Source organism: Aythya fuligula, chromosome 5, assembly GCF_009819795.1.
Source record: "Aythya fuligula isolate bAytFul2 chromosome 5, bAytFul2.pri, whole genome shotgun sequence".
In the NCBI taxonomy this organism is placed as follows: Eukaryota; Metazoa; Chordata; class Aves; order Anseriformes; family Anatidae; genus Aythya; species Aythya fuligula.
Genome location: NC_045563.1, coordinates 63,135,728 through 63,150,576, shown reverse-complemented (window position 1 = coordinate 63,150,576; position 14,849 = coordinate 63,135,728). Strand labels below are relative to the sequence as shown.

Below are 14,849 nucleotides of genomic sequence, written 5' to 3'. Positions count from 1 at the left end.
AAAAGATAGTATATAGTTATATTGGTAACTACATGGAATTCATGTTATTCTGTTATCATCTATTGTTCCATATCTTTTATGAAGAAGATGTAACACAATCCTCAGCGAATGCTTACTTGTTCATTACAGGAACAACTTCATGTAACTATGACCTGGGTACCTCAACACTAATCTCATGCCTCTCGTTGAATTTTAACAATCTGTGTTAGTCTTCTTTTCCTGGGCTTCTGAAGTGGCTTGGAAGCACAAACTTGTGGGAGCAATGGGTTAAGGGCAAAATCAATAGTCTTTTCTTTGAATCTGCGAGCCTCATGGTTAGTCTTAAGTGGCCTCAGAATATATGTTGCTGACCATTCTTCTCATAAATGGAAAACAAGGACAGATGCTAACTGTTTTACCAGTTTACCAGCTAGAATAGTGCAGAAAAGCAAGAGAAGTCTGAGAACTTGAAAAAGCATCCTGTGGGGGGGAGAGAGAGAGAGAGTTCTCTTTCATATATTCTACAAAAAGAGAAACAATGTGCTTAAGGATACAATTTGCATTAAAACCTGGCGTGAAATTTGGCTGGAAAGATAGCTGAAATAAGAATCGTTAAATAATTAAATAAATAGTTTGCAGAAAATGACATACTGAGGTAATATTCAAGCCAATAACATTCTCTTATTAAGGCAAAAGAATATCCTTTCTGCTATCTGGAGAGGATTTTTTTTTTCAGGCTGATGATCGTTCTGTCTCAGAACATGATGAGGACTAGGAGTTAAAGCAGATAAATTGTATAGCAAATTTTGTTGCTAGACTCATGTTGAGGAAATTGCCTTCCTTCTGGGAAATAAAACAGTGAAAATCTTTTTCCAGTCTCATTCGTAGAACTACTATTTTTAAAGACAAAGTCTAGTATATATTGTTTGAAAAAGGGCTGGTAAGCTCCTACTGCTTTCCCCAGTCAGTCATAATAGAGAGTTTAGTGTACAGTAAGCAATTGTAAACAGATCCTTTGTAATGGGAACCAAATTTAATGTAGATACTTAAAATACTCCAATGTAGCCAGATCATCTTTCTTCTTTAAGAGACTGCTTTCAAATCTTAAACCTTACTTAGGCATGAAAGAGACTGGGGGACTATGGCCCAAATTCTCAGCAAGTATGCATTTTTGTAAGCCACAGAAAATACATCTAAGTGATTGGATTTTGAAAACTAGCTGCACTCTGGTCACCACATGAAAGAGAAAAACAGAAGTGTTTATTTCTTGAAGCCATGTTCTTGAATGCTTCAAAAATATTGGAGAAATGATAGTTTTGTGTAATAACTCTTGCTGAGCATCCACGGAGAAATTATTCTTGTCAACACAGTAGTAACTTGTGTTTCCTACTCCAGCTAGTTTTAAGGTCTAGTCGTTTGGCAGTAGAAAATCCAGGCAACAGAAAATTTCAGATCACAGAGCCATTAAAACTTATGTCACAGGAAGCGGTATCAGATCTAATAAGTACAATGTCACCTACTACTGGTAATGTTTAATTGTATCCTTCCTAAAAGAATATTATCCCAAATGGAATATTATTTTTTTTGATAGTGGTTTAAATTAAAAAATGCAGCTAATGTATTATAGATGCTAATTATCCTGACCACAGTCAGGTTTTACTTGGGTTATTATGTCATTGATATTACCCAGAACATACTACAGGCCATGGTTCAAACGTGGAAAGGCCCAACAACATTGTCTCTTTTGTGAAAATGTAAAGTAGGGCATGAGGCAACATAAGTATTGTATGGTATGTCATGTGGTATGGTGTGCTTATTCTGTAAGTATGGTATGAGGTACCTAAGTTAAGGCAGTTTATTTTGGGCAATTCTACTGAAGGTTACTGTAAATTCACAGTTCTGAAAATGTCAAAGAAAGCAAGACTTTTAGCCAGTGCTTAGATTAGCTAACATCTGACACTTGTCTATTGTGTGGCAAACTTGGGTTGTGTTTTATGTCGCAGGATTGGTCTGAGACAAACAACAAAGGCAATCTGAAAAGTCATTGTATCCATCAGATTTATAGAGAGAACCTGTGTGGAGGGAGAGTGGGAATGTAAATATGGAAGAGGAAACCAAGAGGACCATCTCTTCCTCTTGAATTCTTAGTAAGCTTGTGTGCAGAGTGAGCTTTATAAATTCCACTCATGTATAAAACTGAATAACAACACTTTCATATGAGAATTGAAAATCACTTTCAGACACATGGGATGTAAGTCAATTTTATTAAGGACATTTTATTAATGAATAAATGTCTACACGGATGTGTCTACACCTCTGACTTACTCTTTGTCTACCATCTCTTCTTTTCCCATTGTCCATTAGCATACTTGCTGTAAACAGTCTGATTTCTATATTTTTACTGCTTTCTTTTCTTATCCTAAGTTGCACTAAATTTTGGAGGTCCAGTCTTTCTTGCTTTATGGTGGCTTGTAAGGAGTATAAGAGTCAGTAAGCATATATGTACCTGGTACCCTTTCCAAGTATGCTGCACATACTGGATATGAAAGAAGGATATAAAAATCAGCAGGAGATGGAGAGAGAGGGAGAAATTGCAAGAAAGCTTGCTCATTACTCACAGTACTGGGTAGAGACACTTCATTTGGCCTGAAGAAGAGAGAGATAGAGGAAACTATGTGATTATAAAACCTGGCACATCATCACACAGAGAATCTACAGGCTTACATCCTGTTTCTCTGAGGAGATGAATCAAGTTCCTAGGAGGAAGAAAAAAAATATTATTCCCAAATTATCCCAGTACCCCATCTTTTCTGTTGTGGCATCATTTTTTGATTTACAACACTTTCAGATCTTTTAGGAGAAACCTCTCTGATGGTCTTGTGGAGGACAGAATCTTTTAGAATTCTGTAGAGTGGGAACATTAGTTCCCAGCTGATGTCAGAGTTTTTTGAGTCTGAGTATCTGAGAATATAGCACAATAGAAGATTCACCTTGTATCTTCTAAGGACAGAAATTAAAAAATGTTTCCACTTACTTAGTGTATGTCACTTTACTGAATAGCCCTAGTTCCTTTCACATGTAGATGGTGTATCTCTTTGAAAGGATTGTTATGTTTCTCTAGAGACTAAGGTTTGTTAATGTGAAATTTCTGGTTGGATTTACTGGAAAAGAGTTATATCTGTATGCAAAGGTTGTGGAATAAAACAAACAAAGAAACAAGCTACATGTAAATGCATGTTTGTCTCTACTGACCTGGGCAAAAGCATTTGACTTCTGTTGTCCATCAGGGTGTTGGACAGTAGTTTAGTGACAGCTGTGATTCCATCAAGTGCCTGTGTTCAGGACACAAATATTGACTAGGCTGTTTGTCAAGTAACGATATGTTCAGTTATTTCTCTTCTGGTACAAGTCATTTAATCCTATTTAAATTATTAATAGAAAAATGAGGAGTAGTTAGAAAAACATTTGTGAACTGATTAAATCACCTTTTTAAAAATAGCTCTTTCTTTGAGAAAGATGGGCAGCAAGACAAAATTTACCACTATGAATAGATACAAAAGTAATTTCAACATTTATTTTGAGAAATATTGTGCAATAGTAGTCTCATCATGCTTTTTCTGCTTGGCAGGATAGTGTGTCAGAGGATGATCCTCCCTATATTACTAAGCTTGCAGCATATCTGGAAATTTTATTTTTACTTAGCATTAAGCTACAAGTGGGAAAAACATCCCCAACTGTTTTAAGCTTCATAATAAGGAATGTCACTCTTTGACATTTTAAATCATATGTTCTTTTTCATTGGAAAAATTAATAATATATGGGAATAATGTGACAAAAGCCAGGCCTGTAGCTGGATCATTACACCTAAAAATTATTTCATCAACACGGATTAGCTGGAAAAACAATGATCGTAATACTGCATTTCAAAATGGTTCATGTCTTTAAAATACTTGACTATTTCTCATTGTCTATTAATGAGATGGTAGATGTCTATGTTGTCCACTAGCGTGGCACTGGTGCCACAATGCCAGCCAGCAGGGGAGAGGGCTCCAAAATGTATTGGATGGCAGGGACCGACATTTCCTGTAGTGTTTGCTGTTTAGCAGAACCACAGATCACATGGAGTAAGATGCACACTTACGTTTTATGCAGTCCAGCCTTGTATTACTGATGGATTTTTAGTGAGATGAAAAATGCAGTAGTTCATGTTAAGCAAAGTACAAACTTCACAAAAGATAGCTAGCATAAGTAAATACTACTGTTAAAGAAACCCCATACTATATATTTAAGTGCCTGTATTTAATAAGCTGTTTTTAAGAAGCTTTTCCAATATGAAAAATAGTACAATTCAATATTACTTTTTGTTCTATAACAATGAAGTGGTATTTTTAATTGTTAAATGAAAATGTCCTTTGAGGTATATGAGAAGAGAGTAACTAACATTTTTTCTACTGAGAGTAGAACTTTAGAAGATGCCTCCTGGAAAAATGAAAAATGAAAACAGATAAAGGTTTCCCAGAGATTAGAAAAATGTAAATTCCAAAAAGCAAAGGTCTAATAAATAAACAAATAGTTATACAGGTAAACGAAGCTTATTTTTGCTTATAGAAAAAACTGAAACAGATCGTACTCAGAACAGATTACTTGTCTTTCTATTTTTACTGATATGAATGCAGAAATAGTTTTTTTCATTATTGCATAGCAAATTTTATAGCACTTAAAATGATAAGATACTTAAATTTCAAAAATTTAGTGGTAATACTTGTACTAAAAAGGAGAGAAAAAAAGCAATTCTAGAGGAATTTCATTCCATATATTTTTTCTTGTAATATCATGCTTAAACTTTTGCTAATATAGTTGTGGTTTTTTTAATAAGTACATGGTATATTTAAATCTGAAATATGTAGATATCAGTATTATATATATATGTGTATATATATGTTTATATATTATATCTATATATATTTGTATAATATCGATTCAGTAAGACTCTTCTGAAACTATTTAAGTTCTTAACTCCACTGAGTATCACTCTGGTTGATAACAATGATAGCTCTGCATGCCTTCATACCTGCATTCTTTTCTGTTATCCTGGCATGGTTACAGGCTCAATTTCTTTTTCAACATACTGTTTTTAAATCTAGTTATATTTTTGACATCGTATAGAAATAAAACCTAATAGGTGATAAGTCTTTTTTACTTTTTCAGTTACTTCCTCATTCCTTCGTTCATTAATTTACTCAACATCACCACCACATTAGGTCTTTTGATTGCCAGATAACCAGCTGCTAGTGCAAAATGAAAACAAACGTGAAACTAAATCTAAGTTAAGTCACTAGTCGATGATTATGATGTAAGAAAAACAACACTTACATTCATTTGTATAGTAAGAAAATTTGCCTTTTCACAAGTCTTACTGAATTTAATGATTTTTTAATATCAACTACGATAAAAGAAAGCAGTGGTTGATTATTTTAACTTCTGACAGTTGCCATCAGGAAAATAGTTAACTACAGGAATGTATTTTCATCCAATATAGTTTAGTTTAATTAAAATGGAAATACAAACCAAGCTTTTCATGCTGTACTGTGAAAATACTTTATAAAAAAGAAAATGTTTGCCATACTTATCAAACATTAAGGCACTGGTGTGTTAAAGGATTGCAGTTCTTTCCTCAGTGGTATGTATCAGGGCATGTAAGCTCTCTAATTTCATATGTTTCTGTTGAGGAAGAACATAGCAGGATGAGCAAACGTTTTTCTTTCTGCTGCTTCTTACTCTCTGTGGTGGATGTATTGTTACCCAATTCTAAAATCTTTCAAATTGTTTAGCAGTACATAGTTCTTTATATCTAGCTATTGTGAAGCCCCATGCTGTAACACAAAACCTTCTCGTCTGTCTGATACTCTCTTCTTGAGGACCCAGGCTGATCAGTGTTTGCTTTTTTTTGCCTCCCCACACAGACAATTTTGCAACATAGCTCCTGATACCTGCAGGTTTCTTTCAAATAGATCAGTGTGCATCCCACACATCATACTTTTCACTGTTGTTTTGGCAAGGGGAGTTGCACATGCTATGAAGTTTCCTTCATTCTGCTAGAACGTAAGGAGCAGACGTGTCATACACCAGAATACAGTCTAGTTAACTATCCTAAACTGGTGTGTGCATAGATTTATAGCACATGTGATGAATACACTTAAGACTAACAAGAACATTCATCCCTTGTTTACTGCTGAAGAATTGCTAGCTATTTAGTTGTCACTTGTGCTGAGATATCGGTATCGTAGGAGGTTGGAAAATCTCAGAGGATTTCACAAAGTTTGTGTTGCTTTTTTTATTTCTAAACATTTTGCAGAAAATCCAGATACTTAAGAAACTAAAGAGACTTATTCACTTTTCCTTGTTATAGTGTTCTGCAGTTTTCTTTTTCTTAACAAGACTACCTGTGGTTTTATGCTTCATGGGTATCAACCAGCAGTGTCTGAAGATGGCTTTAAGAGAACATCCTGATCAGCCACCTCTGGTCTTGCTGTCTTTGCATTTCTTTGATTCCATTAATGTAAGGCTGCAGTAGTTTTGTCCCTTGAGAAAGACTTTGTAGTCCTTAGACAGGAAACAGATATGTTTGCAGTTTCTTATGTATCCTTGACCATTTTTCCTGTGTACAGTTCAGGAATGACAATACTCTTCTCATTCTTAGATATTTTCTTTCTAAGGATCTTCATGGTATTATTGCTTGCTCTCTGCTTTGTTTTGTCAAAAGACATTTTTTGTTTTAAATGAATACAGTCAAATTATGGGTATCCATTTGCTCCCAATGGAGTAAATGGATACTTCTCCTCTATTTAGGGGATTCAGACAACATTTTAGTTCATTAGTGTGTGTCTGTTATCCTAGTCCACTCAAAATTCTTTTACAAAATTCTTTCAGTGTGTTTTGGTTCGTTGAGTCTGGGCCTGTGAGAGTAATAAAGAAATTCTGTACACTGATGTTGGGTTCGTACAGGGTTACTGTGTACCTCTACTTGCATCTTTCTCGGGGCTAGGTATGTATGGGATAAATGTCAAAACCAAATAGCTTTCTGTTTTAGGTATCTTACTAGATAAGTAAGCAAGCAGAAGATGAGACGTGAAAATGAATTAAATCATATTTCAGCAAAACAGAATATTACTCAAATGATAATGTATGCATATATGAACAGTCAGTGAAAGAAAAAAAAAGTTCTAATTTACTAGTTAACAGCTTCATATTAGAGAAATATTCTTTGCTACCTTCCCTGTAGGTGAAAGAAACCTTAAATAATACCTTCCCCTTAACAGCTCTAAGTTTAATTTTCTATGCAAACCTGCTTTGACTGACATTCTGTTGGCATTTATTCTTTATAGGAATTGGTTTTGGTATGTGTTCGGTAAAATAAAAATAATGAAATAGAAACCCAGCACCTATTAAATCTGTCTATATGAGACAGACAATCAGGCATACAATCAGTTGCAAACCTTCATTGGTAATATGGGTTACATTTGTACAATTCAAAATGATTTGTCATATAAATTTGGCATTTACCTCTCTGCAAAGTGAATACTTTCAATATATGCTTCAAGCATTATTTTACCTTCCTGGTTATTTTACCTGTTTTACCTTCCATTGTCTGTTCTGCTTTATTGAGAAAACTACTCAACACTGCCATAAATCTTGAGCTTATCTTAAGTCTTGTTTTGGTTATGTATAGCTTTAAAACTATGCATATGAAATGGTTTTGCACTTCTGTCTTTCAGAGATGAAGACCTTGTTCTCTAAATTTTTTGTCATTAATTGTCTTTAGCTGCATCGTCACTTCTGGAAAAAAAAATATATATATATGCAGCTCATGCTTGCTCAGTGTATAGTCAGATTTGTGTTTGAAGGCTCAAGAAATCCAAGGGGCATTTGTTCCTCTTTTAAGCAGGTCTGCAGAGGGACTTAATGAAATTGATAATAACAAAGTGTTATCAACATGCAAATGACAGACATAGCTATGTGTCTCCCCAGGTTTGAGCCCTGTTTTCTCATGCTTGCATAATATTTGAGTTTGGATGGCAACCATTTGCTTATATCCGTGTAGACAGAACACAATTTTGTTAGACTTGGAGGGAGCAATAGTGGTAGGAATATTTATGTGTCAGCTGAAAAGGCCTTTTTGTTATACCCATTTTCAGTCTCTTCGATACAGTGTTGAATGATCAGTTGGCCTTTTTGGTATTTATACCATAATCTTTCTGTATGTTCCTCCTGTGCCTTCCCGTTTCCCACCCTCCGTGAAGACTGCTTTGCAGAGAAGTCTTTGTCTTGCTCTGCTTTTTATAAAGAACATGCAACATTTGTGGTTTGGATACTAAATTACCTTCGCTTCCATTCCAAAATCCAAACTTTCTTTCTAAAAATGTGTTTTGATTTTGGTACTGTGTGTCACACCCACTGTTTGCTTCTGTGTGCTTAGAAATGAGTAAGAAAACTTTTTGTGAAGTGTTCCATTCTTTGAGGGAGTTTTAGCTGAAGGCTCTGTGCTTTTGAAACTGCTTCTCTTCCTCCTTAGTCTGACAAAGTCCAAATAAATTAATCTCTTGGGGCACTTGTCTGACACACATTTTCCGTGTTACCCAGCCAGACAGTAGGATAAATTAACCCTCACAAAACCCTGTGCTGGTACAGCTAGGTTGCTCCCCATTTGCGAGCAAGTCTGGCTGTCATTTAATCATGTAGTATGGAGTGCAGTCCTACTCTAAGAGAACAGCATAATTTGCTAAATGTAAATTGGTGCTGAACTGAATGACATAACACTTCTTTAAAAACTGTTTGTAGTTGATTGTAGATAAGGTCTAATTTTTTGATTGGGTGAACAAATGCATTTTGGCAAGGATTACCTATATGAGTATTGAGTACAATTGCTGCCACTTACTTATTAGCTAAGCATGTAATTCATTCATTAGCAGTGCTTTGCAGTTACTTCTAAAAATAAAAATGAAAAGAGTTTTGTAGTTTTTCTTTATTTTGTTTGCCAGTTACCTTTAGAGAGTGACGCTGCCTGGCACAGAACTTGTGCTATGCAATCTCTGCTGTCCTTTCAGAGAGGCTCTGCAGTCTTTGTAGACCCATTTCCTGGATTAGTCTGGCTAAATTATGGATTATTTTGTCTGTTAAGCTTTTTCTTGTGTACAGTAATTCAAGAGTGGCATATTGGCATAATAATGTATTCAACTAGTTGAGTTGAATATAAAATCCAAATCTTGTGTTTATAACTCTTTAAAAAAGTCTGAAGATGTTAGTGACAATATTTCGATTTCATGCAATACAGAAGACGGTTAATCGTTTGTCAAGTACACTTTTTTAATTGTACTTAAATAAATACTTAAATTCTACAACAACAGGAAGCAGCAGAATGATACATTTGTTGATGTAGGATGTCAGATAATTTAGAACAAATTACAGATTCTTTAAATACTTGAAAAGAGTGAAGGTCAGGAAGCCTCTATTCAAAAATTTCCAGCATATGTATAATATTTTACAGGATGCATGTCTGTCCGTAACTGCAAAAGAGTAATCTGTAAAAACCAACTTGTTTGTTGTTTTTCATGTTGTCTATTTATGCCCTGACAAATTAGCATCGGATGTAGTGTGGAGTCTAAAGACCAGTGTGCAGTTCAAGGTTACAAACAGGCAAGATTCTGTCTTATAGCATGAGGAAACTGGACTCAGGCTGTTATTCTGGACTGTTTGTTTTCAGTAAATAAGATTCTTGGCTTGAAATAATACCTTGTTGGCTTGGCCAGATAATTTAATCAATTATTTAAATGGTTTAAAACAGGAGAGTAATGAAAAATCTTTCTATGTGTAATTTGATTCTGTCAGATGTAAATTTCTTTCACAATCATACCACTTTTATTCTTGCAAAAAAGTATGTCTGAAAAAGAAAGTATGTGTGGAGAAATAATTTTGCATCAAGTTAATTAGTGAAAATAAGAAAATACCAGCTTAGATGTCTATCCTGAACACTTATTTATATTCTTCTATGTTATATACAGAGTATTTAAAAAAAAAAAAAAAAAAAAAAAAGCTGCTGGTATAAGAGCACCTCTCTGGACTCTCTGGGCTGTTCAAGTTGGTCAGTATAAGTGGTTAACCTGGATTTCACTATCCCAAGCGTGACTCCAAACAGAGTAGCCAGCTGTCAAGAAGTTGGTTGGTATTGGTGCTGAGTTTCTCAAGAGAAGAGTGCTTCTACTATGCAAACACAAAACAGAAAAGGTTTTAGAATATCTCCTTTGGTATAAGTTTCATGTTCTTTAGGCTATGATGCTTTCACTCAGGAAAGGAAAGGGGAAAAGCCAACAACGTTCTCCCTTAAATCTAGCTTTTGCGAACTATAACTGAAGAAATAACCATGGCTATTCCTTGTTGTTTATTTGCATTGTATTGTTATTTCCTACAAGACATTTCTTGATTTATATATGGATAGTACAAATCAAATACTCTCACTACGAATATTCATTTGTATTGGAGGTAGCTTTCTAAAATGAAAATAATTTTGTTTTCAAATGTAAGCACACGAGATTCCTAGGACTCTAAAAGTCAAGTTTCCGGTCTCTTTTGTCTGCTTCCGCTGAAATGCGGTCAGTTTTAGAGAGGTGACTTTCTGCTTTTCATGCTTTCGGGATGCCATAAACGGCTGAGAGAATTTAGAAATAACTTTGAGATGGAGACTGAAACCATTGAAATCCCAGGCTCAGGCTGAACCTGAGGATGCCTTCAAGTCCTGCCAGTTTCATTAGGTAACGGGTGCACGTTGCTCCCATGCTTCTCGCCTGCATCCGGCCTTTGTCAAGCCTCACAGAGAGGGTGCGCCAGTGTCTGTGCCCTGCGTGCTGCCCTTCTGTCCTCCCCCGCTGGGTCATCGGGGAGGGAGTTCAGCCAACGACTGGTTGTGTGGCAGCAATATTTATACACGTTTCACACATGCTTTTAGCCACTTATTTCAAGGACTACAGACATTCCACGAGGTCCACCAAAATGGAGTGAAAATGCCTCCTATCCCTTCCCGTGTGTTGGGCAGTGAGCACTCCTTCCTGCTGCCAGCCTGTCTCCTTGCTTTGGTGACAGCTTTCATTTGTCCCTTTTCAAACTCACAGTTGGATCTTCCCCAGTGTCCTGTCTTTTTCCTGTTACTCCTTACAGAACCTGCTGGTATGTGATAGAGATGCTTTCAATTTTGGTTATCATCACAAGTTCTGTAGATAAAATGGTGCGTCTGTCTAACTCAGCAAAGCTGGGGCTACAGCTGCTGCATTTGCATCACAGCAAACATTTCAAATTTGTCTTCCGTGGCCAGTGAGAAAGCACTTAACAGTTGAGAGGGCAGCTAATGGAATGTAATAAAAACTATATTTGCAGTAAATACTCTTATGCATGGCATCAAGTTCATACAGGGGAGGCAACAGCTAAAAATAGTCATCTTAAATGTCAGATCATACTGGCATTGATTAAGCCACAATGTGAAATGCCTTTGTGAAGTGCAGACTACATCTTTATCTACAGCTGCTAATATACAGCAAAGCCAGACTAATTTCCCTAGTGAAGTTATGAAAGCCTCATATACAGTCCTCACTGCTTAATAATATATATATATATATATTAAAAAAAAAAAGAATGTTGCTTGCTTGCTTTTTTTTCTTCCTTTTTTACTCTAGTAAGTGTTGTTTTTTGAGTATTGTCACTTTGTCCTTCAAGAAAACCAGGGGAGGAAGGAAGGGCTGTAGTTGAATTCAGATGACAAACCTGTTGTTGCTGTATCTTTTTTGTTTGTTTATTTTATGGAAACTAAGACCTTATTTTTCAGGTTATCAAGATCATACTCTATTAAGTAGAAAAGTTGAGTAACTGAAGATAAATGCTGAGTTTTGATCTGTCTTAATATAGTATATATGAACTTGGTTCTTAAAATAAACCATCTCAAAAAATCAGAAATTAAAAAAAAAAGTATATGTACTAGATGTCCAGAATTTTCTGTAAATTGAAGACACTTGCCAAAACCCATTTCTTACAGTGATAAAAATAAAAATCTAACAGATACGCAGGTTTATGTTATAGAAGAGCATGAAGATTATCTGTATTAGATATACAATAGCATGTCATTTTATTAGTCTCTAGGAGACCTGTGATCTCATGCTATACTGCAAATGTGTTCTCAGTTTTGCTTTTAATAGGACAAGAAATAAATTTAACCATAACACTTCAAATTTAATTGTAATATTTTGTTCTGGCACTAGAAATAAGACTATATGTGTACCTTTTTAAAAAGACCAATTTTCAGATGCCAAGAAGTTCTTGCAGGTGTCCTTGTATATAAACAAATAATCCTGACTTCCACTTCATTTACGCATTTTGTTAGTAAAATATTTATATATATATATAATTTTAAGTGTTCAATTGTTACGTACTATTTAGAACCATGTGTTGTTTTGGTATTTGATGAGGAATCCTACATTTAGAAGAGATCTCAAGTGAATGATGTTGATCCTGGATAAATGTTATGACTTAAAAGTATTAGAATTAAGATATTTCTTTTAGACTCTTGAATCATTACAATCCACAATGAGAGAGTGTCACATTGCAAGAAAAAAGGTTGATTCTCCTGTTGAATGCTTTCATTAAATGAATGTTTTTATTTTTTTGTAAAATACACAGTTGTGTAGTCAATAATATGCAGAAAATGTTTTATAACTGTCATGTTCAGTGTTTTTATAACTCCCAGCCTAGATTGCAATTTTAAGATGCACAGAGTGGAAAACCACCTCTTGCAATAATCTTTTAGTTATGGATATTTGAACTGTAAGAGGCTTTTTGAGATAATTACCAAAGTTGTACCAAAAGCTTATATTCACCAAAAGTGAGTATTTGTGTTGTACAGGCAACAGTTTCTAACTTGGAATACAAATCTATACATGCTTGCATACAAGAAAGGACCCTGTTTCAAGTTAACTTCTAACCATTTGCTGGGAAGTGGTGTTTGATTCACATAAGCAGACTTGATTTTCCTTGAACCCTGTCATTACATCATGTATTGCAAAGGAGTGTGATTTATACTAGCACAGCATTATTTATGCTGCTAAAGGCAATAGTATTTGCAACAGTAATTTGGTAAGCTTTTCCGTGACTCCCATCCTCAAGTTGTCTCATATCTCTACCTTGATTTCATGAGGCGGCTATTAAGATTCCTGGAGAACAGAGTTAGAAATCACAAGCTTTTATGTTATTGACTTTTTCCTCCTAAGAACTGAGTCTTTTTCTCAAGAACCCTCTGAATCCTTGTCCTTTATAGGAAGCAAAATTTAAATGTCAAAGAGGAAAAAAATTGGCAAAACATGTAATAAAAATTACTGAAGCAAAATGAAGTGTTAATTATAATATGACTGTGGTGGCTCTTAGTAGTCACTTCATATTGGGAAGATTGTTTTAAGATAAGCAGTAGTTTTGTTAAGGTAATACTGATAACACAAGCTATATCTTCAGGGAACCATCATACATTCCAGAATATTGGAGGAAATTTCATAAATTGTGGCATATCTCAGACATGTCTGTTTCTCAGGATGGAACTTTTGTTTTAAAGGAAATATATTTTTGATTTTCCCTCTGAGCATAGGGCTTTATCTCCTAGAAAAGTTTTATATATATATATATATATATATATATATATATATATTTATTTATTTTAACAAACAAACAAACAAAAACATCATCTGATTCGCCTGTCTTACTCTAAAACTAGTGGGGCTTGTTTAAGCAGTCAGCTCTTTAACATATCCTTCAAAATGACATGCACACTCTTACTGCCCTTTTTTAACCTTGTGACTCCACAGTCACAGTGCTCTTCACAGATAGTGTGAGTGGGTTTACTAGGAAATCTGTCTCTTTTTTGTCTTTGAGCTCTGCAGTATGATTTATTTTCATGGACTTGATATCAAGGTTTAGAAGTTAAGCATGGATCAGTGACCACAGTTGAGTTCTAGATACAGAGCAGGCTGTGCAGAAGATGCACATAGTACTGTTTGAAGTCATTATGAAGTGTTGCTGAGAGGATGAAGTTCTTGAAAGTGGTGTTGAAAGGGAGTTATAATATATTGTAAATGTAGAAGTATATGAAATATATTCAGATGGTGTTTTAGCAACCTGAGAAATAGAAAGGAAGCTATGCTAATTAGAGGAAAGGTAGAAAAACTTGGTGGTTGGCGATTTGTGCATTTACACATTCTTTTGAAAATTCCTTCAGAAAATGGTTACATTTTAATGTAGTTTTGTGTCTTGTTTTGGCAAGTTGTTATATTTTTTTTCCTTTTTTTTTCTTTTTTTTTTTCTTTTTTTTTTAAAGGAATCCAAAATGTACTCAGCTTATTCTGTGCCGTGCTTACAGAAAATAAGGTTCTCTTTCACTCTGCAAGTTTTCAGAGGCTTAGTGACGCCTGTAGGGCTTTGGAGTCTTTGATGTTTCCCCTCAAATATAGGTGAGTTGAGCTGTAAATCTCTGAACTCTTTGACTTGTTTTATATTTATAACTCATATTTCGTTCTCCTTAACAAAAGTTGTGCTGTGTTTATTCAAATAAGCTGAGTTTTTTCACAATCAGATCTAAAAGTCCTAAGCTGTACACTGCATCAGTGAAAATCTGGTTGTGTTAAGACAGTGGAAACAACAAAAGGAGAAACATCCTACCTATAAATACAATAGAACCCTACTTACAGCATCAGTCATATGGTAAGACTTGATAGTGGTAATTGATGAGTAAATGCCTGGAAAAGGGAGCATTTGGACAAGACCTAATAGCAGTGTGCCAATAAGTAAGA

At 34.9% G+C, this 14,849-nt stretch overlaps 1 protein-coding gene across 4 annotated transcripts in view; it reads left to right on the top strand.

The window, feature by feature from the left end:
• Positions 1-14,849, top strand: part of SBF2 (SET binding factor 2) — a 253,639-nt gene that overhangs the window by 121,188 nt on the left and 117,602 nt on the right. For all 4 annotated transcript variants that reach the window (XM_032188226.1, XM_032188228.1, XM_032188227.1 and 1 more), the window contains exon 7: positions 14,378-14,510. In XM_032188226.1, coding sequence (XP_032044117.1) covers positions 14,378-14,510 — 133 coding nt within the window. The remainder of the gene's footprint in view (positions 1-14,377; positions 14,511-14,849) is intronic.